At 35.2% G+C, this 27,783-nt stretch overlaps 1 protein-coding gene across 1 annotated transcript in view; it reads left to right on the forward strand.

The window, feature by feature from the left end:
* CNTN5 (contactin 5) overlaps positions 1 to 27,783 on the forward strand; it is a 551,533-nt gene that overhangs the window by 445,162 nt on the left and 78,588 nt on the right. Inside the window, exons 11-13 of the mRNA XM_065730018.1 lie at positions 268 to 404; positions 2,249 to 2,378; positions 4,426 to 4,576. Of these exons, the coding sequence (XP_065586090.1) occupies positions 268 to 404; positions 2,249 to 2,378; positions 4,426 to 4,576 (418 nt within the window). The remainder of the gene's footprint in view (positions 1 to 267; positions 405 to 2,248; positions 2,379 to 4,425; positions 4,577 to 27,783) is intronic.

Consider the following 27,783-nt stretch of genomic DNA (forward strand, 5'->3'; position numbering starts at 1 on the left):
TTAAATCAGTCAGACTTTCTATTAGTCTTGGTTATGATACTGCTCACTGCCTGATGCCATTACAGTATTTCCTTTAAAGTTTTTCATTTTAATAGTTTCATACTTTCTCTTTTGGCTTTGGTTGTTTGTTTAATTATGTTTCTTTCTGAGACATAGGCTTTGTAAAAAACGTAATTCAGGTTCTTTACCTGATTAGGTCTTTGCATATCTGTTAAACACTTATTAGTTGGCATACTTTATACATAGCATGGTATATTTTTCTTACAGCCTACCCACAGTGGGTGGAGAAACTTAACGATACTGAATTAGACAGTGGGGAACAGCTCCGATGGGAATGTAAAGCCACTGGAAAGCCAAGGCCCACGTATCGTTGGCTGAAAAATGGAGTTCCTCTCTGGCCACAGGTACATTAGATGTGAAGTCAACAGTACGTTGCGTGTTTTTCTTTTAATACAAATAAGATTAATTAAAGAAAGTTATGAACAGCACTTCAGGAATGAGTGCTTTCTGTATTAGTTTTTGAAATGTAATTACAAAGTTCTAAACATTTGTTCTCTCTGACTCATCTTAATGTAAAATTGCAGTCATTAGTAATTCTGTCTAGTTCAGAAATATATAGGAAGTAGGACCATTCTGAATTGTGCTTGCAACTACACTGCCCCAGTCCTGTAATGTCTATCTCCAGTCTCCAGTACATTTACTTATTTTTCATTTTAGACTGTGATATTCATTGCAAAATTATGTTAGAGTGTAACAACTCAGGGGACCGACTTTGCTGAACTAGACTCCTGATTATATACCCCAAGAATACATTATTTACTGCATAGAATAATTAATTTGTACTTACCAAAACATTTAGACTATATATGACCTATAACAATTGCTCTGTTTTCATCAGTTTTCAGCTCTGTTAATTATTTTCAGAATTCACCATCAACACCATGAAAATGTTCCAAGAATGTAAAATCTTTCATACACTCACCTGGTATATTGTAAAAGTAGACCTAGATAAAATTCTCTTTTCTTTTTAAAAGAACACTCATGCCATAGCCTGCCTTTTGTTTTACTTTCTCCTGCTTTTCTCACTTAATAATCAGCACATCAATGCCATTCACATTGTGTTTTGTTTTTGTTTGTTTTTGTTTTCTGTTTCTTTTCTGTTTGTTTCTTTTTTCTCTCCTGGCACCTTTTTAAAATCTCAAGATTAAAGAAAGTTTTGTAGATTTGTTTCATACTTTTTTTTTATTTTTATTTTTTCCTGATTAAATTAAAGCTCTCAATCCTGGTAGAAAATGTCTCCATTTATAAAAGTATTCAGAGAAAGAATTTATGAATTTAAAGGATGTGATATTTCTCTACTCAGTGAATGTTGTTTCTATCTGTGAGCATCAACTGATTACAGAAAGAATGAGAATGGAAACATAAACAGAGGGTTTTTTGCAGATATCAAGTGTTAATAATAAGGCTACATGTATTTATTTTATAATTTTCTGCCATTTTAGAGGGAGCTATCAGTCTTGGGATTGAAGTAATATCCATATTTTGTGGCTTTCTGACTTAATAAATCAAATGTTGTGTTAGTCTCTGAAATTTTAAATTAGATTTCATTTTAAATTAAAGATGTACAGCAAAGAGAAATTTTCAGTTTCCTCTGCATTTCCAAACACCGTTCTTTAATAATACTTAACAAAACCAACAACTGTAGTAAGGAAACCTAGAGATGCTTTATAGCAGTTCAAATTAGTCCTTATATAGTTCCACAAAGTTCATCTACCCCAAAACAGCTATTAAAGTCTTTCTCTTACATCTATGGCAATTACTTTCTATTACTGCACCTTTCCAACAAGAAATTTGCAATCAAATTTTTCCACTCATTCAAGCAATCTTCTATGTCTACTTTTATGAAAAATAGTGGCATGAGTGAAATCAAAGATTTGCTAGAGATTTGAAGATCAGATACGTTCCACGCACCCACAATTGACTCCTTGCCTCATTAAAGCTACCAGCTTGAACGGCTTTTAAAAATCATGCAAGGGTGATAGCACCAAGAAGCAATAAGACAACAGCAATTGTGGGAGTTAATATTTTCTTTCAAATTAGGTTTTTCTGTCCTGCATCATCTATTTTAATTTTTCCATCCCTTAGATAGCAAGAACAAAGTAAGCCCAAGGAAGACTGTTGCTCAGTTTTATTTTAGCTGAATGTTGTCTTTTGTCCCTTTGCCTTATTTTTTGTCATTTCTTTACAGAGCAGGATTGAGATGGTTAACAGTGTGCTGATGATTCGCGCTGTGAATGTCTCAGATGCTGGAATGTATCAATGCTTAGCAGAAAATAAGTATGGCACCATCTATGCAAGTGCCGAGCTGAAGATTTTAGGTGAGTACTAGTGAAAAAAAAAAGAACAGATTCACAAATTACTCCTTTTTTCCTGTTTAATAATTACATTTGTTCGTGACACCTTTTGATAAAGAGCAGCTTCATCAGTCTATACTTAGTAGTGCAGTTAAAAGTGGCTTCCTTTCTCTTCTTGTTACTTATGTATGACTGAGCCCTTTATTGCCTGGGAAAGCAAATATCCTTCTATTCATTTAATTTTTTTATTTCATAAATTACAGACTCAGTAACATTTTGAAACTATTTCTCATTAGAGGTCTATGTCAATTAAAACACATGGAAAATATTTTTTAATTCCTAAAATACAAGTGCAAGTAAAGAAACAGAGGAATATTAAACATTTTAATCTCTGTTTAAATTTCTATTATTTCTATTACTTCTAGCAGGGTCATTAATCAAAGGTGATTAGGTATGATGATACATTTAAGGTTTAAAAATTTGTTTTAAATTCAGGAGAACTGATTGAATACTGGCAGTATTTCAGCCAGTATACCACGCAAATACAGTAGGTAATGTTTCTCAGAAAATGTTGGAAAATTTTAATTTTTCACAAGCTCAGAGAGGGAGTTATTGAAAAACATGAAGCGTGCCTTACCAACACTCTCTAGCTTTGTATAAATCATAATGTGATAACACAATAGAACAATAGTGATAAGAGGACTTCTACTAGGTTAATGAGACAGGATTCTGAGAGACTCACTTTCTCTGAGACACAGTCAGAGGCTGCTCTCTTCCCATCACTTTGCATTGCTCTTTGAGTTTCAGTCAGGAAAGAGAACCTTGTTGGTTAACAAGATTTCTCATTTTGTTTTATATCTATTTTATCAAGTAGCTGCAAACTTTCTTTGAGGTTCTGTAGCATGGCACATCATCAGCACATGTTGCTGCAGTAAAATTGGCCTTCATTTTGTCACTAGTGAAATTGTGCCCCTGTTGAATTTTAGGCATAATATTGAGTTAAAGTAGCTGTTGTACTTAATTTTCTGGATTCTTAAAGGGAAAATTACAGAATAAATTGCCCATATACATATCTCTGGTATGAAAATTACCCAAAATAATGGTAATAAATTCCTACATATGTGAGGCAATGAAGCATGAAATGTTCTTATGTGTATAGCTGAGATAGTTGGGGAGGGAAGGAGTTGTCTCTGTTTATCCAAAATGAGCTTAAATAAGATAGATAACATAGAATGTTATGATTAACATAGAATGTTATGATTAACATAGAATGTTTCATGGTGGAAAAGACCTTCAGGATCATCAAGCCCAACCATCAAACTGACCCATTAATAAACTGTGTCCTTTAGTATTATATCCATTCTTAAACACCTCCAGGAATAGAGAGACCACCATCATTCTGGGTAGTCCATTCCAGTACCTACAGCATTCCTTTCTTGTGAAATGACAGTAATTAGTGGCATTTTTTTGACACATTTATTATCTTGATAGTGTTATTATAATCAGTGGGTCTTCTTGAAAAGTGATTTACACATCTGTAAAAAAAAATTAATTAAATGTCTCTCGTAAAGAAAATCTCACTTTTCAATCCCCAGCACTTAGACAAATAAATAAATAAAATGGGAAGCAATCCAATTACTCTAACAGTAGCATTGTGCATAAGAATTAACTCTAGGGAGTTCATTTTAGATAGCTATGGAACTCATATTTCTTTAATTTTTTACCTGGTTACTTCTAACAAGCTACCTGCAAATTCCATAAAATGTAGCGATAATGTGGCTGTTTAACTGTGGAATACAATTTCTAAAAGTGTTGGATTTAAAAAGTAATTTTAATTTAGTATGTTAACGTGGGTAATGTCTCCACAATTAATAACTTGATTAACTTACAGACCTACCGTAGAGTCTTCGATGATATTTCTAACACCTTCTAGAATTCCATCTAATCTGTGGTACAATAATTTCAAAATCAAAAATTAAAATTCTATACCCCAAACCAAACTCTATTATAATGTAATTAAATGGAAAACTATGATTATTTTCTGTACAGTTAACATGCTTCTTTCCAACAGCTTCAGCTCCCACTTTCCCACTAAATCAAATGAGGAAAACAATAATTATTACCAAGGGCCAAGAAGTTATCATTGATTGCAAGCCACAAGCCTCTCCAAAGCCAACTATCACTTGGAAGAAAGGAGACAAAGCTTTAAGGGAGAGTAAGAGGTCAGAAGCCTGTTTGGTAAACTAAATATTGTGTTTGCATGCTTGGTTCTGTGGTTCTAAATGAAAATGCAGCCAGTAACAAGAATGAGCATATGTAAGTATGTTTATGGCTAGTGTCAAGAATGAGTATACATAATCATATCTACGACAGGTGGAAAGAACTAGTGTATGCAAGCATGGAAATCAAGTAATTATTTTGTCAACCTTATGAGGCTGACAGAATAGAATAGAATCACAGATCACCAAGGTTGGAAAAGACCTGCAAGATTGTACAGTCCAAGCGTCCACCTAACACCAATAGTTCTCAATAAACCATGTCCCTCAGCACAACATCTAAATGTTCCTTGAACACCTCCAGAGTCAGTGACTCCACTACTTCCCCAGGGAGTCCTTTCCAATGCCTGACCACTCTTCTGGAGTAGTACTATTTCCTAACATTCAGCCTGAATCTCCCCTGGCACAACTTGAAGCCACTGCCTCTAGTCCTATCACTAGTTACACAAGAGAAGAGACCAGCATCCAGACCACTACAACCTCTCTTCAGGTAGATACAGAGAGAATAAGGTCTCCCCTTAGTCTCCTCCAGACTGAACAATTTCAGCTCTCTCAACTGCTACTCATAAGGCCTGTGCTCCAGAACCCCTCACCAGTTGAGTCGCCCTTCTCTGGTCATGCTACAGGGCGATGTCTTACTTGTATTGAAGGGCTCAAAACTGAACCCAGTACTCGAGGTGCAGCCTCACCAGTGCTGAGTACAGGGGGACATTTACTTCCATTCCTGCTGGCTCAGTATTTCTGATACAAACCAGGATGCTGTTGGTCTTCTTGGCCACCTGGGCACACTGCTGGCTCATGTTCAGCTGAGCATCGACCAGCATATTCTATATTTTAAAATATAGAGATTGAGGAAGTCAGGACAGCATAAAGTATCAAATGTGCTTACTCATTTGAAATACTTTTAATAAGTCATATAGACAGCTTGATCACTTAGGAAATCTAAAAATAGTTTTAAAATGATTCAGAGACGAAAAAATATGATTCCATTATAATGGAATGGATTTAATTATACAAGTAATTTCTGTACTCAGCAGCACATTCGTTAAACAGAATAGGCTTGATTAAATATATTCTGTCCATCTCTGTACATTAAAAACAGCTTAAGTACCACGGGTTAAATGCTGCCTGTAATTGCACTTTACAAGATTGTATGTCTGTGCACTGGAATAGTTTTGCCAGCCTGCACATGGTCTTTAAGTAAGTAAGTTCACAGTAATCTTACCTTTTTTTGAGTAACATGTGTGAATGAACCACTTACACTGACTTGTGTTGCATTAGTCAAAAAGATAAAAACAAGGCCTTTTTTTTCATTTGATACTGATGAAAGCAGTAGAGCATGTCTGTTCTCACTAGTGACAAAAGCCATTTCATTCAGGTGAGTTTTATTTTTGTCTCATGCCAATTGTTTTCTTCTGGAAAGGAAAAATGGGTAACCTTTTATGCCATATTGGCTATTCAGAGAGAAACATTGTATTAACATTTTATTAACAGTTCTGTGTTGTATAACACATATTAGCAAGATGTGTTATAAGATAGTGGAGCAGTCTTTTCAAATAAGTCAGTATCAAATATTCTGTGTATGATGGCAAGGAAGTGACAGAGAGAAGCCTGAGATGAGTTATTTTACTGAAGTTCAGGTTAACACTGGACTCTTTGATCTACAGAAGCAATTGTCCTGTTGTCTGTCATACTTCGCTGTGCAATTAGTGGAAGCACATTTTAAATTTAAAAATGCCATTATTCAAAACATAGATAAGAAAATTGACGTTTTTATGTTCTTCTACTCTTTCATTTTCAGTATTGACAGGTTCTTATTACAGTTCTACTCTCTACTGTATTTAAGGATCTGTCAATACTTCCTTTGTAAGTTTGTATTTTTAACAAATTTTTAGTGCAGTTGTAGGGAGAAGAAAAATCAGAAAAGAAAAAAACTTAAAAAAGTGTTTCAGAAATTAAAAAAAAGACAAGAAAAAATATAAAGTTTCTTGAATAAATTTCTTTATTATTTTTTTCCATTTTAATTTAATTTTTATTTTTACTATTGTGAAAAATTCCAAAAGAATTTCAATTCTGTATAACTGTGGTAGTTTAAACTGAACAATTATGTGCTCTGTGATGGCAAAATAAAATGCACATGTAGAAAGGTTGGAAAATTCCTCTGAACTATAGTTTGCCTACTGAACCCTAAGATTCATTGACCTATATCTGGCACAAGCTTTTCTGCATCTGCATCTGATCTTCACACAGACAGCACAGCATCAGAGTCTTCCTCTTTTTGATGAAAATGACATTTTTCTTTTTTCTTTTTTATAATAAGATTTTCAAATTTAATCCAGTTCTTCTCAGTAAAATATTATGTAGTCTGGAGATTTTACTTTGTGTCTCCAAGTAAATATATGCAAAGAAAACGTCCGTGTATGAGTTTGAATTTAATAAATAATACTTTCCATGTTACCAAATGAATTACGTGGTTATATACAAGATAATTAGATATAAGATGCAAAATACTTTCCTGGACCGAAATATCCAACTCTCATTCCAGTAATGATCTTCAGGATGACAGTTCCTGTTATTTCTCAATAATATAGAATTTTAAGATGATGCTATTAAGCTATTTAGGCTGACTATTTTTAGGGAAATACTTCTGTATTCTAATACAAAAAAATGCATGTCTGATTACAATGCACCAAATCAAATATTATTTTAGAAAAACATCCCCTTCCTCCGTAGTTGAGTTTATCTCTGAATAATATTCCACTGTCTTCTACCAAGATTTAGTTAGATATAAGTTTAGATATAATATAAATGTAAAACCAGAAGTGCCGTTCCTCTGGGTGTGCCCTACAGTTTCCCTCCCTGGCCTTCAGCTGCTGTGCTGGCTCAGTGCAGGATGCCCTCTGCAATATCCATCAGGTACATGTGGGTATTTTAAACTTCTTCAAAGACCTAAAGGAGAAATAGACACTAAAACTTAGGGAGTTGAGTGCCATCTTGCATGACTTGTCATTTCTGTGCAATTGCTTTTCTTTATATTTCTGTGCAATTGCTTTTCTTTATATTTTACCAGTTAGTGAACTGTGGGTAAATCCCATAGCTTTGCAGAAGAGGAAAAGCGGAATAACTCAACAATTTTAATTTTAACAATTTTAACTCAACACTAATTAGTACAAGATATTTATTCTATTGTGTATCCTTAGATATCTGCTTACACAACTAATTATAAGTAAACAGTTCAAAAACTAGCTATGATTCATTTTTCTGCTGTTATAAATGATTGCCTGTTTGTGCACTACATGTGCAGAATGACAAGACATCAGTTGCTTAAAGGTTTTTCTTTGCTTAAGGCTCTTCAAACTGTGACTTTCAGCATAGTTTGTCCTTAATAGAAACTGCATCTAAAATTCTTGGGAATTTAAACACCAGACGATCCCTAGATTCCCATGGCACTTTAATGAACAGGAAGTAGTGAAGAGAGTAAATGTGAGAGATTAAGAAAGAGAACTTCGTGACAGAAAGTCCTAACTTCCTGTGAGAGTTCTGTAAGTCACTTCTTTGAACTTTTTGCATAAATCATGGTCTAATTTAGCTGTGGCAGGCTTGTAATGGGAATTAGAGATCTGGTTGTAGAGTTGAAAAGGGAAACAATGATAACCTTGACTAAATAGGAAAAACAAATGACAAAATCTTATCTTTAAAAAAATAAATAATAATAAAAAAAGGCTCCGTGTTCAAATCCCATACTGTCTTACTAATTGACCATTTAGTACAATATCAGTTTTGATAATACAGTGATTTTGGTGACCTTCCTAAACAGTTTTATTTTATGTAAAATCCCCAGTTATCTCATCCATTAAAAAATAATAATAATAATAATCACGCTATTCAAGGAAACCAGCAATCTCAATTTCTTTAGAAGAAATGTCAGAAGACTGTAACCATCTCAATTTATCAGAATTTCCAAAAAAACAAAATAGATTGAGAACCTGAATGAAGAAACAAACCAGAGTCCATCATACCTGGAATGTTTCCTGCTTTGTGGACCTCAGGCAAGAGACTTCTCTCTTTCTGTGGGTTCTGTTAAGTTTGGTTCCTGTGACAAAATTACACTGCTAGATATCCCTTCACTCTTCTTGGACCTGTTGTTTTACAATGGACAGGTTTAAGAATGTCAGTGTTTTACAGGCTGGTTTAGCCCGGTTCCATGATGATTGGAGCAGGGGACCCACGGACCCATGCCCTGGGAAAGGGGAAGCGGGAAAGGGAAAATGGAAAAGGGAGATGGGTCTAGAAAAAAAACAGCAGCAACGATCTGAGGAGGAAAGCTAATTTACTAAATATCGAAAAGCAAAATAACGCAATATAATACAATATAATTGGAATTGAAGCTAATAAATCAAAGAAAATGAGCAAGAGAGTGTCCGATAAACCAAAGGCTTTACACTAAATGCTGAAAGGGAGACGGCAGCGAGCACCTGCTGCTGGGTAGATCCCAAAGGAAAGAGAGACAGTCCCGTGACTGCAGACAGTTTTTATCTTTCCCTTTGAGCAGAAACACGTAAAAATACAAAGCATTTCACAGACCTCCTCTGGGGAATGCAGTTCTTATTCTCTTCTGAGACAGGTACACCCAGAACTATCAATCTATCACGGAGCTGGAGCATTAACTCTTTAACACTTAATGTGCTACATGATGTTATGATGTGGAATACAATACCAAAAATCATAAAAGCTTGGAAAGGAATTTATACAGTTTAGTAATAGTCCCTTTATTTTACCAGGGGTATTTTTCTATCAGATTGTTTCCCTTGTTATCTGGTCATGTAGATGCAGAATGCTTGTGCTTGAACAGCTTAGGAGGGATGAAAGCCGACAGTCATGGCACAAAACTGGTGCTCACAGCATAGGAGTGTCCAGGATAGCACATGAAGTGTCTCACACTTTCTTGCCCGTATGTGCTATAGGGCAGATGATTTATCTACAGGAGTAAATTAAAAGCTGCCTTGTAATCTGGGTAGGTTATGCTGTTAAGCAGTTAGTCCCTGGTTTGCTTTAGTCTGCATAAAGTAACTCTCTCCAAGTAGTCATTGCATTTTAGGAGTTTGTGCAAACTGAAAGATATTATTGCTAGGCTGCCCGTGTTCTGTCCATGTTCTGCTGCTGTGTTTTAAAGACTAACAGCACTTAATAGGATGGATAGTGAAGCATTGGAACACATTACCCAGAGATGCTGTGGATGCCCAATCCCTGGAGTCATTCTGAGTCAGGCTGGACAGGACTCTGAGCAGTGAGATCTAGCTGCCGATGTCTCTGTTCATTGCAGGGGAGTTGAATGAGCTGGCATTTAAATGTTCCTTCCAACTCAAAAGAATCTATGATTCCATGATTCTAAGAAAGACAGGGAACTTCTAGAGAGATATTCAATTTAACTCTTATCTGCTTGCTACTTTTATTTTTATTTTTATTATTATTATTATTATTGTTGTTGTTGTTGTTATTTTGCATATACCTAAAATACATTTTCAGAAATAATTTTAGGAAACAAGACAAAAAAAAAAAAAAGCACAGTAAGAAAGTTTCTAGTAAATCATCAAACCAAAATTTCCCTTGAAATCAGCCATGGTAATTATTGTAGCCCTTTTGTTTAGGACAGCCATATGACAATTACTGTACTGTCACTAACATAGCTATGTGCACATAGACAGCCTATATTTAAGTGTCTACAATTCATGACACCTAATTCCAGCAATGTAATCTATTTGTTTTTTATCCTTAAATGGCCTCCTAAACAAACAGTCCAGCAAATGGTAGCCCTGTCTTGCTGGTAACTCCTAAGTTACTCTTGTTAGGAAATCACCTCATTAGTTTTGTAAATACACGCACAAAAAATCATGAAATTATAGGGGTTAAAAGGGACATCTGAAAGTCACCTAGTCCAAACATGTTTCTATTTGCCCCAGTGATTAATCATCTGCCTTCATTTTCAGAGACTCAGTCCTCAGTTGCTTTTCTCTCCAGGATAGATATGTAATAAATACTGCTTAGTTGTGCTTATGATTAAATTCCCAGCAAAGTGAGATGTGCTGAGAAAAACCTTAGATTGTCAGCTTCTTCATTTTTAAAAGAGGATTCATATATAGTTATTTCTAACATATGCTGGTAGGTTGTCTGCCCAGAAATAGTACAGAAAGCCAATGGTTTAGATATGCATAATCGCTACTTCAGACAAATTCTGGCAGAGACACACACGGAGTTTAAGCTGTGAGCCATAATGGTGCTCTGCAGGCTTCCAAATAACAATATCTAAATTAATCTCATGAAAATATAGCTAGATATATCAGAAAAAAAGGGTTCCTAGGTGAACTGAACAAACTTTTTTAATGTGACTTACATTTTATTATAATTGTTGAGAAAATATACTAAATTGTCACTAGAAAACAGAAATTAAAAACAATTCCTATAATTGTCATCTGGATTCATCAACGGCTTCTTATTATCAGAGGCTCAACTGATGAAGCTGAACAAATGAGTTTTATGAAGCTTATTATTTTAAAATATCACATCTAATATTTTCAGTGGTTAAGAATTCTCAGAACGTTACATTGCCAATTAAATTTCTCAGTCTTCTGGAGTACCCAATTGTTCCTAAAGCACCAATCTGCACTGTGTTGTGAAAACAATAACAAAAGACCCACTTCCAGTGCAACAGTGAGCACACAGAAAGACCTACTTGGAGAATGCTTAGGTTAGGGAACTGCCAAAGGGAGACAAATTGCTCATGTAGACTGGGGAGGTGCTGGAAGGCAAGGGCACTCAGTCTTCAGAAAGAACCATGTTAAAATTCTGCTTAACATTTATGAGAAAATCAGGCAGATATTTTCCTAAGGTAAAGTATCAGAACTATATTAGTAATTATGTCATAAAAATGTCTGGAAAAAAAAAGGGAACTTTTTGATGGCAAAATGGTTACCATCACTTAAACTACTTGATTCTGTTAGAGTTTAATTACAGAAGCATCTGGAACTTTTTACCGGTAATGCTGCAAACAAAAAAGTTAGCATTTGCACTTTCACTATACACATGCACATTTCAAACAAAAAGAGTAGGGGAAAAGATTAAAAAAAAGTTGTGACTGATTCAGCATTGCTCTTGCAATAGAAAAGTGCTCTTCAGAGTGCAAAAAGATAGGAAAATATATGCTGCTTTAATGCTCTTGATTCTGGGCATCAGAAGAATTCAGTTTCTTTTCTCCTAAAATGCTAAGAATAAGAACAACTTATTCTAGACTGCAGCTTAATGTTCTTTAGTGTGATCTTGAAACCTTTCTAGGAGAAATGAAACACCTGCTGCACCTCTAATGCACATTCTGGTAGTTCAGGAATGCCTCTGCAGCTGCTGTCATCCTCACAGCAGGGTGATTGAAGGATGAGTATTGATGACACGGGTTGTTAACAGCACTCTCATGAGCTCTGAAGTAGATTGCTCTCCAATACTACTATCTGTGTACTGTTAGGTTGGATTTTGCACTTAGTAAGTGGAGGATGTTGATCAATAGCAAGAATTCTACATGAGGGACTTTGTGGAAAGGCATTAAACTCACTGAAGCAACTAAAAGAAGTTTCAAGGAGTCTTGATGGATTGCAGGCTGCTGCTCTTGTCACATTCTCAGTAGTAAACTGACTGTGAGCAAAGAACTGCCATCAAAGAAGGACAAAATGAACATCAGTTAAAATATTGCAAACTGGCAGCTTTTTCATTTCACGGGAAATATTACATTTCCCATTAAAAAATTCAGAAGCTGAGCCTAAAATATGATGAAGAAACTTAACCAACTGAATATTATCCATGCTGATTATTTTTAGCATTTAAAAGTAACTCAGGGTATTTCTATCCCTGGACTAGAAATAATGATTTTCAGCAGTGAAAAAAATAATGTATTTCAAAGAATGCAAATGATTTGAAATCATAAGATCAAAGAAGTTGAAAAATTGAATTCAGGTAAAATCGGAGGATCACCAATGCTGAACAGATGTCTTGCTTGTCATTTCATGAGTTCATTACAATTAAGCCAGAGGGTAACCAAACATTACCTGAACAATTTATTTACAGTCCTTTACCTAGTAACATCAGTATAGAGATCAACAATTTCATACAAGGCTACTTCATAAGCTAAACAGAGGCAGAAAATTGAAAGGAAAGGACCAAATCAAATCACATTTGTTCTTTTGCATAGAAAATGTTCAAATAATATGCTTGATACAAGCACTGCCTTAATCTGCTGTGCTAGACAATGCTCAGGCCCCCCAGTTCCCAGAAGAGGATTCAAGTTGCTGCGGTAAATGGTGTTATTTAAATGGGTTTCCTTTTTTGTGGAAGAAGAGCAATTGACTATTTGAACTCCAAAAGTCAAGATGAAAAACTTGTGTTTTCTGTGTAGACACCAGGATGCACTGCTTGTCATGAGACACAAACACAGCATATCAAAAAGGACTTTGAAGTATTATGAGTAATACTAATGAGATTGATGTTCAATATGGCACATGAAACCAATACTAATATTTTTTCTGACACATGCTAACACTCTCATCAGATCCTCTTTAAATCCTAACCCCTGCCTGTAAAAGACTGTGGGATTTGACATACACATTTTCTGTGAGACAATGTAAGGCATTTCTTGAAGAAATAGCCTAAGAAAATCTGATTTGTTAAACACAAAATCCAAACGATGTATAACTTTGTCTATTTTTTGAACCTTCAACTCAACTCTGATTTTCTCCTGTAGGAGAAAAATTACTTCTGCTTGTTTATAAATTGAAACTTGAAAAGCTGTGCACTTAATTAAATGTCCACTGACTAATCTCATCATCCTGGTATATCATCATAGTTTGTGATTTATAGAAAGGGAAAGGGTCATGCGAGCCATTTACAATGTTAATGATGATGTATGAGAACAGTCATTTTAGTCTGTGACATTTTATTAAAAATCATCAGGTGCAGGTTGTAATAATGATGCAGGTTTATTATCTTTGTGTCTGTTAACTCTAGAAAATAAGAAACTTTAATTTAGTGAAGGACTGAGGACAAGCCTAGAAAAACAGATGTGTGAATGGAAGATCTGTGAAACATGCTAGCCAAAAAGTGAGGCCGCAGTTCTGACTGTGGTACCCAGTGGTGGAGCCACATAACATTTTCTCCTTCAAACCCAAAACCTGAAAGGAGACAAAGGTCATAGATGATTTACAGTACAAAAGTTCCGGTCTCAAGATGTATGTCATCTTGTATCTCCACATAACTGATCTAGTGAGACTACCTTTAAGCTGGTGCTCAATAGTGTTGAGATGTTAATCTTCCCTTCCTCAAGCCTTTTTCTGATTGCATACATTTTCAGTTATCATACTCTTGTTTTACAGGTGTATGTGCTTTTAGGTAAAGACACTCAAGAGACCGGTTCAATAGCTAGGCCTTTGACGTGTGAGTTTAGTGGTCACCACATCTCTGCTGTTGTGATTTTGTCAGCATAGGAAGTGCTGTGTTTGATTGTTGCATTGCATCATAGTTCTACTTTGTACAAAGCTATTTTTATTTTCTTGGTGAAGACAGAGTTTTGAGTCACACCAGGCCTTAGCAAACCTTTTATTTTTTCTAACTAGTTACCAGTGAAGGAAGAGGTGATCTAAGTGCAGCACTAAGCCCAGAATACCTATCAAAAAACTTCCAGGAATTTTATCTGTTCTTCTTTTATCTTTTTACTTACAGCTTAAATTTTAATTTACCTTCAGGGAAAGCAAAGGCCTGATGTGTTAGATACTCAGATAGATTTTTGAATACTGGCAGTTGATATATTTTGCCAAAAACTTGGGAAGTCTCCCAAGGAACATCAGTGTGATTTGTGCCATGTCTGTGCAACTTTGTAGTTGTTGAAACTTTGTGGATGAAAGACATGAGTTTGTTTTATCCTGTTTCTAATATTTTGAAAAACATCCCCTGTTACATTTTAGTCACTGAATTTCTGTGGTTTTGTAGGGATCTTTATGGACCAGCAATTTCTTCTGAACTTTGAACTGTCCGTTTTGTATGATTCCAAAAATCAATCATTTTTAATGATGAAAAAAAAAAAAAAAGGAAGAAGGCTTATAAATTTTCAGTCTCTAACAGAGAATCCTTCAATATTTGTTTTGACAAGATCTTTTTTCCAATGCATTTTTAACTGTAAATCAGTATTTGTTTACTTCCACTGAAGCTCTTGTATAGGAAAAACAGATTTTAGATTGCATGTTGGCTTTTGGTGTAAACTCCTTTCTAAAAAGAAAGCACATGTAATGTGAGAAGACACCTTCAAGCAGATTTAAAATTGACACTCTTCCTAATTATATGCTAATTCTTTTCTGACATTTATTTTCTGTTACTCTTCACCTTAAAGGAATATAAACAAAATACTTCGTTTCTGTTTGACATAATTCCCTTTTTTTCTCTACTCATATCAGATAGCTACTGCCTGATTTATAGCAATTTATTTTAATTAATTCTGGACACCTGCAACCTGTAATTGATTTGGCACTGATATAAATTTCCTGACTCCAATCCAGCTACTAAACTGCCTTCAATCATGTTTAACTACTTCTTCAGATATGGAGACATGTACTATAGAATTAATGGGTTTTGTTTGCTGGTTCATTTTTTTTCCAGATTTTTGTTTTTATATCTCTTTTGTTAAAGCTAAGAACTACATATAATCACAAATTAAAATGGTGATAAAAATCTCTAAGTTTATCAACTGTGAATTGACTTTCCAGAGAATTACGCAGTGGAGATATTTAGGGATCAGAATACCTTTATTCTAACTTGGAGATTGCTTCCCTTGTAGACATCAAGCTAAGTTCATGTACAAAGAATCAAAGGCTGCTGAAATATCTTTCAAATTTCAATAATTTTTATTTTAATTGGCTGTTGTTAAAATGAGAATTTATTGGTAACACTGTTCCCTTCTGCCAATGATCTTCAAGTTCCCACCCAGGTTACCAGATTCAGACTTGATACATTTAATTCCTGCAATTTTCTAATAAAATAAGATGGGGATATTTCTAACATGTTGAAATATACAATACTGATCTTTCGTGTAGAAAATCAGTAATGTGACTTCCATTTGGAGTAATGAGGATAAGGTCTCTGTAAGATCACTGACTTCAGCAATTACTGAAGGAGCACATTGCCAAAATTGTACAATACCTCTGCCAACAGCACTCAGGAGAATGACCAAAACTATAGAACTAATTGGAAGGACCATAAAACTCTCATCTAAGGAACTTATCCCTTAAACTACAGAGAATCTTTTCTTACATTACATATATGAAAATACGTATGTATGTTTCCAAAATATATTTATATTAAAAAACCTTTAAAATAATGATCTATATACACAATTATTTTGTATATGCTTAAATTATTATATGCATCAATTCATGTAACTATTTCTTGCTACTATAACAGAGGTACTTGTGGTTATTTGGTGAATGTCAACAAGATTTTCTTTTTTTTTTTTTTTCAATGTGTGACCTGAAACATTCACAATTTCTTTGACTATTATATAAAAAATTCTTAAGGGATCAGTTTGTGCCCCTGTCTCTGTATAAGCAGAGCGAAGCTCTGTGGATGGAAATCTGACTTTGGCAAAGACTCCTATTTTGTGAAGTAACTTTTTGGATTACTTGGAATATTAAATTAGAAATTTACTGTGCAGAGACTGATCATTAATTGTTCACAGAATCAGATCATCACTTGAAAGGGACTTTGGAAGGTCAGTAGTCCTAATCACTGAGTCAGAGCAGTCTGACAGTGCTTTGATGTACAGCACTTATTAATCCTTATGTTTTACGTTTCTTATATTTTTGACAAACCAAAGGCATTACTTTTCAAGTCATATTTTGCTATGGTTAAAAGTTTATGTTGTGTACTGATTGTCTTTTCTTGTATTTTCTAGTCTGGAATAATATGACTAAAATACCTTGTTTGTCCTCTGACCCCATTAACAAGGGCCACTGCACACCAAGTTCCAGATTAGTGCACTTGTGCCCCTGAAGCAAATTTCCCAGGGTAAGGAAGCAAGTTAAGTCATAAGCTTTATCTGGATGGTTTCCTTATGGTTCATTATCTCTTCTGTTGCCTTTGACTGACAAGGGATTCCCTTGTGTGGCGAGCCTGTGGGCAGTTCTTACTCATACAAACACTGAAAACTGCACTCATCCTCATGAATTTGATGCAAAACTTCAGTTTATGGAGTGAAAAGTCAAGTCTGTCTGTGAACTTTATCTCTTTCTTACAGTGTAAGGATGTCTTTTTAACCTTCAACAGAAAAAAGAAATCTTTCAAGCATGAAGAAAAATACCTCACACCCTTGCTCTAGAATTGCACAGTAATGTGACATTATGCAGAATAAATAGAATGCTCAGTGTCCTCTGAAGTCATCGTGGTCCATCATGTGTGGTCAAGAGAAAATGGTACATGTGTGAATGGTACTCCTACTCTCAAGATGCGGAAGCAAACATGGCATAAGGGCAATACATTCTTAAAATTGTTGTTACTAGCATGGCAAGAACAGAATGCATTGTCTGCTTCACATAGGTACTGATCCCTAGTAAATTTAAAATAAAATGTAGCTGATCATGGTTATAGACAGAACATGATGTGAATGGATGCTAAGGTAAATATCATCTTAAGTAGGTTTACTGTAAATGCTAGAAACTTACATAATTTATATGTCTTTAAAAAAAAACAAAAGAAAAAAAAGGGAAAAAAAAGAAGCTTTAACTTCTAAAGTTATTTTCAAGTCAACTAGTGTGTCATGGTTTTATGATATGACAGAGAGAGAACACAGAGAAAGATACAAAAAGACTGGGATATCCTAGAAAGAGTGCAGTGGAGGGCTACAAAGATGATAAAGAGCATGGAACACCTCCCTTATGAGAAAAGGATGAGTGATCTGGATCTGTTCAGGCTTGAACAAAGAAGACTCAGAGGGGATCTGATCCACATCTATAAATATTTTGGGAGCGTCAGGCAAAGGGATGAGGCTACACTCTTCTCTGTATGGTGTGATGATAGGACGAGGGAAAATGGCCACAAACTAATGCATAGGAAATTCTGCACAAATTTGCATAGGAACTTCTTCACAGTGAGAGTGATGGAGCACTGGCACAGGCTGCACAGATCTCTATAGGTCCTACAGTTCTGTGATTCTGTGATTAATAAAATCAGAAGAATGATAGGTACATGAAGCCAGACATTCAATCAGGCATCTACACAATGATCACCTCCACTGGTGCAGATTTTTACAAGCATGGCAAGCATGCTCTTGTTCACAGTAAAAGTGCACGGCTAATGTTGGTAACTACACTGAAAATAGAGTTTTGTAGCTGAGAAGTTGATTAACATTGAATACTGTTATTGTGTTCTTTGTATCTGTTGTATTTTCCATGGAAACACTACTTTCTGAGCAACCTACATACATTTTTTTGTAAAAAGAATTTTTATGAAAGGATTCTGATTAAAAAAAAGTGAAATGAGTGAAGATCTAGGGAAAGCACTGTGTAATGAAAACATTTGTTTCATCTGTGTGGTTAGCTTAAAAGTACCTCTTTCAGAAATCTATTTACGGTGAGAGAATGCTAGGTCCCAAATACTTCATAACATAGTAGAGAAAGGAATTAAAACATAAATAGCGGGAAGTTACCATCAAAATTAGAAGAAAATAATATATATATCTACTAAGGTAGGAGCTGTTTGTAGAATCAAAGAATCATACAATCATACAATGGTTTGGGTTGGAAAGGGCATTTAAGGTCATCTAGTTCCAACAACCCTGCTATAAGTAGGGACACCTCCTATTGGACACTAGGTTGTTCCAATCTGTGTCCAGCCTGGCCTCAAATCCCTCTAGCATGGAGGCATCCACATTCTCTCTGGGCAACCTGTTCCAGCGTCTCACCACTCTCACAGTAAAGAATTTCTTCCTACTATCTAGTTTAAACCAACCCTCTTCCAGTTTAAAGCCATTTCCTCTTGTCCTGTTGCTACAGTAATAAGTCCCTTCTCAATGTGATTCCCCACATTTTATGTATTTGTATTAAATCTAAGATTCTTTCTTGAAGAAGACACTACAGTCGAGCAGTATTTTACAGAGTAAAGGGCACTAGGAGTATCTGAGCTGTAAAGTACTTCAGTCATGCTTATCTAGTTGTCTGTTACAGTTCTAACCTCTCTAAAACTAAGAAAAATTCAATTGTCAGGCTCTTTTTTTGACTTTTCCAAAAAAAGCACTGACTAAGGAGCATGTGCTCAATTGTCTTAAAAGTTACGCTACACCTAGCAAAAAATTCTAAAACAGAAGAAATTACCAAATACTGTTAAAAGGCATTTTAACACTGTATTTTCTTGTCTGAAATTCATCCGTGCTCATTCCCTGAAGATTAATTAATGTATGAAAAGACAAGTTGCTTCATTTTACTCCTGTGAATGCAGAAAATCACTCTCTACCAACACTGGATTTGCAGCACTGAACATATCAAACTGTTGTAGAACGTGTATAGATGCAGCACAAATCATAATTCTTTGAATCCAATAGTAGCTATCTACCTGTATAGTAAATAGGTCTTGTCATATATTACAAATTAGAGTGCAGCAAGAGTTGTTAGATGTTTGAAATATGTCTAACATCTAACAGAATCACAGAACTGTAGGGGTTGGAAGGGACTTCCAGAGATCATCTAGTCCAACCCCCCTGCCACAGCAGCTCCCTAGCCCAGGTTGCACAGGTAGGCGTCCAGGTAGGTCTTGAACATCTCCAGAGGAGGAGTCTCCACATCCTCTCTGTGCAGCCTGTGCCAGTGCTCTATCACTCTCATTGTGAAGAAGTTCCTATGCAAATTTGTGCAGAATTTCCTATGCATTAGTTTGTGGCCATTTTCCCTCGTCCTATCATCACACCATGCAGAGAAGAGTGTAGCCTCATCCCTTTGCCTCACACTCCCTAGGTATTTGTAGATGTGGACCAGATCTCCTCTGAGTCTTCTTTGTTCAAGCCTGAACAGATCCAGATCACTCATCCTTTTCTCATAAGGGAAGTGTTCCACGCCCTTTATCATCTTTGTAGCCCTCCACTGCACTCTTTCTAGGATATCCCAGTCTTTTTTGTACCAGGGAGACTAGAACTAGACACAATAGTCCAGGTGAGGCCTCACCAGGGCCTCACCTCTCTTGACCTGCTGGCCACAGTCTTTTTAATGCACACCAGGATCACATTCTTCAATGAGGTAATAACTACATTTCTAAAACATGACAAAACACTCACTGTGATCACATCCAGTATTTGGTATCTATATTCAGTAAGCATAAATGAACGTCATTGTGTGTAATTTTTTACCATGTGGAGGTATTCAATCCCACATCTTTGTTTCGTATGTGCTTCCATGTCTGACATGGAATATCAGCATGTTTCTGGGAAGGTTCGATCTCTACTGCCATACCACCAACATCTGCCTCTGACATCATGGGCCAACTTCATGAAATAGGAGGCATTACTTTTGGCCCTGTCCTTGCAGAAACAAATATTTTGCAGCATTTCAGTGTCAGTCTCAGGTATAAGGTAGCAAAGTAGAATCACTATTCTCTCCTTTCTGTACTTATAAATCATATTAGTTAGTGAAATTCAGACAGAAAAACTAGTTATTATTTTGGAGAGGGTTGGCTTGATCCAGCAGCAGTACAATCCAAATCTGTACTTACCCAGTTCAAGATTGGTAAATGATTGTACTTCCAAGACCACTAGCTGATTCCTAGCTATTCCTTGAGGTTTGTAATATGACGCTCCTGTGATGTGCTAGCAAGAATGAAGGGACAAGGTGTACCTTGTCATATGGTGGAGGAGAGAAGACCATGCACTGGTGGGTGTTAGCAATAGGCTAGGGGTATATGGTCCATTCAACATAATTTAACAGACCTATTTTATTATTATTTTCTTAAATTAGATCTAACAAACATATGAACACGAAACCTCCTAGAACACAGACATACTTTCATATTTTGTACCACTTCTGTCCTAGCTCTTGTCAGATAATGATGGAATAAGATATAGATAAAATACATGAGCCTTGCTGGGCCTCTGTACTGGGTGATGGATTTCTAGTATATGTTGAAGGTGGCTGAAAAATTCCTCCACTCAGACTCTTAAATACAACAGATGCTGCTCTGCCAGTTTTCATTATGCTAAAGTAGTGTGGCAATAAGATTGCTGCTGTTTTGAAGTTATGAGCTTTCTTAGGGATAACAACCTTTTCAGTTTTCTCTCTCACCACTGAAATATAGCACCTCTCAGCAGCTAGTACCTCTTCCTTTCTTACATTTAACAGGATACTCTAAGGAAAAGAGCACAGATTAAAATTTTAAGTGATTTAAGGACACTCTAAACTATTTTGTGAGTTGGTAATAAATTACTCTTTATAAATTCAATAGATTGATTCAAGAACAGGTTCTTAAAACTTTTATCTAACATCCTCAGCTGTGCAGAGTTAATGCAGGTTTGCAATTAACATGAATTTTAACTAATACTCAACTTTATTTTCAATTGTTTTGTTTACAAAATGCATGTATTAATCACAATAATGTCATATTATATCACTTTCAAAATTACCAGACAGTAATAGAGGAACTCTAGATAAAACAGCTTGTTTCTGTCTTTTCAGAGATTCATTATAAGAGATGATCCAATGAAAAAAAGAAACAGTCCTAGTAATTTATTCTTCTGAAGAGAGATTGTAACATATTTAGTATTAGATATTTTCACAGATCCATTGTGTCCCAGTGATTTATGAGTGCAAAGGAAATCATAGTAATATAAACACTTTATTTAAATGCTTCTGAAAGGAAATTTTAAGCAATGAGTAATCAAATGTGTTTTAAAAGGTGAAATTTTGCCTTTAAATATGTCAGGGAAATTTAATCACTCATTTCCATGACTGAGGAAATTTAGGGTAAAAGCAAAATTTATACTTAAACTGATTTATACTAATAAATCTATTATAGTGATAGATAATCAAATTGCTATAAGTTTTTTTCTAATTGCCATTCTTTTCTTACATCTCTTGTATACAAGTGCAATTTTTTTTATTTTTACATAATGGATATTGTTTAAATTTATAGCCCTTTTACAGGGTGCAGATAAGCAGATGCTTATGGGGTACCCAAAGAATCTGCAGACCAGGAGGTCAAGCTAAGGCAGGATCCTCTTTGTTCTTCCTGCTCTGACTGCTTCCTTATGTAGGGAAATTTATGGAATTAATTTTAAATTTATTTGAAGGTACATAAGAGGCATTTATTATCAGAACTGTCACAATTAGTTCTGAAGCCACAACACATGAGACTCTTGCAGCTCGGTGTCATACAGTCTGACTGAGTTCATGCTGCTGGTATGGGCATGGTGGATATTGTTTGACACTGAGACCAACTGAACAATAATCTATAAGAAATAACATATAGTGTTCCTGACAGAGGTGAAAGATACTGCCTAGTGCTACCATCTCCAGTCTCATGTTCTTTGTTTTCCTTGAGCTTACTTGGTCATAAATGCCAAAGACTATAATTGAGTTCCATCTGAATACAATTATGTTAATCTTTTTACAAGGTTTGCTCCTTTGTACCTCTATCAGCATATGAATTATTATTTTTTTTTATAAAGAAAATGGAGCTGCTAGACACATAGCACAGATGACAAAAGACTCTAAGCTTCTTTTCCTGTAGTGTGCTTTACTTTTTATCAACAGTTATTTTGCTGAAAGCAGTGTTAAATTTTCTTTGTGGGCTGAAAGGGAGATACTAGCCAAATGTAGGACAATCGTTGTCAGTCAGTGTGAATGTGGAAGAGCTAGAGGAGAGTGGCAGCTTCAGACAGCAGGGCAGCATTGAAACATGCTGCTTTTAAGACCCCTCAATTATTTTCTTTGGATCAAAGATGAATTCCACTGCAATCATCTGAGTCATTGGAGTAGCTGATATCCTTAGTAAATGAAGTATAGATGCCTTTCTGAAGGTCCAGCTTCCTGCACCTGTCATTCTTCTGATTTTTTTCATCAGGCAATCTCTGCTTTCTGAAGCATGACAAAACAGCAGCAAGAGCCATTCTGTGACCTTGATAGCAGAAGTGGGAAAACAGAAAAACCTTGAAAGATGTTGCTTTCAGCTGTCAGTATGCTTCAGAAATTTAATAATTTAGTGGCTAGATAAAACTGTTTATTTTCAATGTTATTGCTGAGCAACATCCTGGCTTAATCCTGTCTTGTATCAGAAATAGTGTTGCTAGCAGGAGCAGGGAAGTAATTGTCCCCCTGTACTAAGCATTGGTGAGGTCGCACCTTGAGTATTGTGTTTTGGGCCCCTCACTGCAAGGAAGGGAGTGTGTCCAGAGAAGGGCAGCACAGCTGTTGAGGAGTCTGGAGCAGACTATATGGGGAGTGTCTGAGAGAGCTGGCACTGTTCGGTCTGGAGAAGAGGAGGCTCAGGGGACGCCTTGTTGCTCTCTACCTGAAGGGAGGTTGTAGTGAGCTGGGAGTCGGCCTCTTTTCACGTGTAACTAGTGGTAGGACTGGAGGCAATGGCTTCAAGTTGCTCAAGTGGAGATTAGGATGGACACTAGGAAATACTGCTACTCCAAAAGAGTGGTAAGGAGCTGGAATGGGGTGCCCAGGGAAGTGGTTGAGTCCCTGACTCTGGAGGTGTTTAAGGAACATTTAGACGTTGTGGACATGGTTTAGTGGGAACTATTGGTGATAGGTGGATGCTTGGACTGGATGATCTTGTAGGTCTTTTCCAACCTTAGTGATTCTATGATTCTATGATTCTGAAATAAAGAATGGTTTCAAATTTCATAGCTAAAAGTATATTTTTCCACTATTTAATGTTTTGAGGGTTTTTTTTTTTTTGTCTTTTTGTACGTAAGTCACTATGGAAGTAATGCCTCCTATTTGTTTTCATGGAAACTAAAAGATACAAAGAGTACAACAGCACTGTTGGAAAGAAGAAATTCTCAGCTATAAAGCACTAGTTTTCAACATTCTCCACAATTAGCTATGTATTTTCATCAGCAATGAAGCATAGCCTTCATGACATGTTTGTAAATATCTGATGCTGAAATCCATTACCCACTGTTTGGTCTTCATAAACTTTCAGCAAGCTTCAGTGTATATCAATGTCTTCCATTTTTTACCATACGAAGGAATTCAGTTCCATATCTTTGCTTCTTCATACACATTCCCATATCAGGCATAATATAGTCAGATTTTCTCTGTTGCCATCAGTCGTATAGAAAGAAAATGTAATGCCATATTGGTGGGAAGGTTCAACCTCTACTGCCATACCACCAATATTTGCCTCTAATGTTGTTGGCCAACATAATGAAACAGTTAGCATTACTTTTTTAGCACCCCTTATATATACCTTAGATTAAAATAAATATTTTTCCTTAGTTCCTTATAGAAGTGTTTTTAAAATTTTATGTTGATGAAGGAATCAAATTCATAAATAATAAATCCAAGACCTCAAGATAGGATACACAGAAATATGTTTTCATGAAAAAATTACAGATTTAATGTAATAGCATAGTGTTTTAATGTCAAATATAATCATTTGCCTTAATTGAACGAGAATAAATTGTCAGGCATTAATGTATAAATTCAGATGAAGATAATTACTATATTCTTCATTGGAAGAACCAACATACCTGAGAGAGTAGGGTCAAAAACTACAGTGTATGATAAAAGATTGTTTTATTTAATGGAATACATTTAAAAGTCTAAATTGTAACCACTATTAAATGAACTGAGGGAAGCAATTAGATAAGCAAATAAAAAAATGTTCTCAGAATAAAATACTTGTGAGTGTGGGAGAAAAGCAGTCTAAAATGAACTGAGATTTGTTTTTAACAGTCTCAGAAGAAAGCTTTTATAAAACTAAAAAATGCTAGGAGAAAAGCAAGCTCTGTATGAGGTTTTCAGAAGCACTAAAGTTTGCAAGTAGTCAAGTTGATACGGCCAAAAGAATCACAAGCAAGCATTCATTTGTATAGTAAATGAAGCCATGCTTTGCACAACATGCACACCCTTTGAAAACTGAGCTTTGTTTAGTGCCTTACTAATATGACAGAATAAATATGGGTCAAAAATGGCTGACAGAGTGCTGATAATGTCAGACTAGATGCAAAGCAGATCTTCCCAGAAAGGATCATGTATTTATACACCAAAGCACAGACTTAAACAATATTAATATGCTATAGAAAAGAAGGAGCTCGCCAGGAATTCCAAAATGAATTGGTATGTTTGGAAGACAAAAAATAGTTGAATCACATTTGAAGACAGTTATAGTGAGATTTAGTGAACGTACTGAATTACTCTAAGAATTAGTGTAGAATTAGTCATACATGGAGCACTGTTTTCGGCGATATATGTATAAAAATCTCAGTCTGCTCTTGAAAAAATTGCTTTTTATTTTAAACGTGGTTTCACAATAGCTATTAGAAACAAAATAAAATATAAAAAATAAAAAATAAACACTTTCAGCAGAGCAGGATTCAACTTCTTGCATAAAAAGGGATTTAATTTACAATTTTTAATATACATGTTCTAATTTATGAGACTTCAGAACAAATAGAAATGAAGGTTTTCTTTTATAATATTACGAGTCAAAAACATGGCTTTGATTCTTGGTTTTTGATAATGAACTTTCACAACTGTTAAATTTTCAGAGTTATTCTATTCTAAGAGCTCTCTGGTACTTAAATAAGTCTAATTTTATGAAGCACAAAAAGAGAGGAAGAGAACAGTTCATAGTTGTTAATGAATGTTTTATAAAGATCAAATTGAGAAGTAATAGATAACTTTTCCTGATATTTCTGCAACTTCTGTTTTTTGCGGCACATTATTAACTTTCACCACTTGTATTTACCATCATTATTTTGGGCTCTATTCAGTTATGTTCAGCATTACAGCATCTCATTCACTTTATTCGGTGTATTCCTTAATGTGCTATGGGATTAAGTTCCTTGTTCACTACAACACTTGTGATTTACTTGGTTTCAGTTTGTGACTTATTTGTCAGCATTATCTGTACAGTTGTGTAAACACTTTACAGTCCTGTTTGGCCCAGTTCTGTGACTAATAGGGCTGGGGATCCAGGACCCATGCCTCAGCAAAAGAGAAGGGTGAAATGGGAGAGGGTGGGGAGATGGACCTAAAAACAAAACAGTGGCAACAATCTGAGGAGGAAAACTAATTTACTAAATAAGAGATTAGAATGCAAAATAACACGATACAATCTAAATTGAAACTAATAAATCAAATAAAAAGAGAGAGTGTCCGAAACTGAAGGCCTTATGCTAAAGTTGAAGGCGAGACAGCAAGGGAAACTCCATTACTGAGATAAGCAGCAAAAGAGGAAGTCTCCAAGACTTGTGTTCAGCTTTATCTTTCCCTCTGGTTGGAAAACAGGAATGCAAAGTCATCTGGGGTATGTAGTTCTCCTCCGAGAAACAGGTACCCAGAAATTCAGCAGTCCACAGACTTAGAGCATTAGCTCACAGTCCTTCACATGAAGTTATGATGTGGAATATTGTTAACAAAAATCATAAAGCCAGTATAATTTGTAAACAAACTATTCTATAATTATAGATTTCTCTGTTATTAAGTTAACTTTATAGGAATTATTTATTCAGTCTCCTAAACTGTATCAAAATTATCTATACACCATTGACAGGAATTTGAATGGAGATGTTTAGTCTTTGAATTGTGCTTCTTTTTTATTCAAATAGTAAATAAGGACAACTCTCCTATTTTCACATTTGAGAATATATTTCATCAGTTTCTAACAGTGGCATTTTTAAATTTCATATGCAGGAGTACAATTCTTATTCATCTGTACATTGAAGAGACTGAAATTCTAGAGAATTTTTCTCTTATTTTAATCTTGAAATAGATACTTTGGAATCAAAATGCTTCAGTCCTTAATAGAGGTAAAAATATACAGCTAATAAATGTTGAAATTTATTTCTGATTATACCACAAATCTGCATTATTCACAACATTTTAAAACTAAGACTGACAGTAAAAAATATGTTTACTTTCCTTCTCTATATAATAAAGAACATGGAGAAATATTTGTCTAAATGTTAAAATGAATGGCTTTGTATTTTTACCTATAAAATGTTAATAAAAAGAAAACCAGCAAAAGTAACGTGCTTTTTAACAAGTAGTTGTGAAACTATTGTGGGACATTCTTAGTTTTTGTGTGAATGAGTTCATGATTTGGAACCACTGTACCATGAATATCCATGGAGAAAAATAAGTCAAAGGAAAGGAAAAGAATTTCTGTTCAACAAAGTTGAAAAAAAAATTAGGTAAGGTCTTTTGGGATTGCTTTTGTCAGGATTTTTAAAACTAAATTCATCTACTGCAAGAGATTTGTCAGTGTCTTCCAAATTCAAAGTTACTGCACAATAATAATTTTTTTCATATTAATAGATACTGCAAAAAGCCATGTTTAAATAGAATCAGAATTAAACATACTTATTCCATGATGGATTACAAAGGATTCTATGTTTGGTAGAAAGTAAAGTACATGAAGAACATAATGGTTTTCTACCAGTGTATTTTTTTCCATGGCATATGTGCAGAGTTCAGACTTATATCAAGACTATTAAAGAGAAGCAAGGAGGCCATGCATCTTGCTTCACCAAACTAGAGATATAATACATTTCCCAAGAGTTTTCTGTAGTTTTCATGGAGTGATCAGCATCACATACTGGTAAAATTCAGTTGTTCTGCAGAAGCTCTTCCTGTGTTTGACTCACAAGAAAGAAAATAAATTCTTAAATAGATTGTTCAGAAAGCAAACATGGAAGCCACATAAGGAATGACTGATAACAGCGCATAAGCAATTTCCTTGTTCTGGATTGCTAAATAAACAAACAAACAAATAAATAAAAATATCTCACTAGATTTTATGTGAATTAAATAGTCTGTCTTCCTGTGTTATTGGAAAGTCAATAAAAACTTCAGACTGTCCTAGATTCAATATTGAGTTTGGGCTAAATGAATGAAAATGGCCATTCCTCCTCTGGC

Source organism: Cyrtonyx montezumae, unplaced genomic scaffold, assembly GCF_038088225.1.
Source record: "Cyrtonyx montezumae isolate F1298 unplaced genomic scaffold, pur_monq_1.0 scaffold_12, whole genome shotgun sequence".
In the NCBI taxonomy this organism is placed as follows: Eukaryota; Metazoa; Chordata; class Aves; order Galliformes; family Odontophoridae; genus Cyrtonyx; species Cyrtonyx montezumae.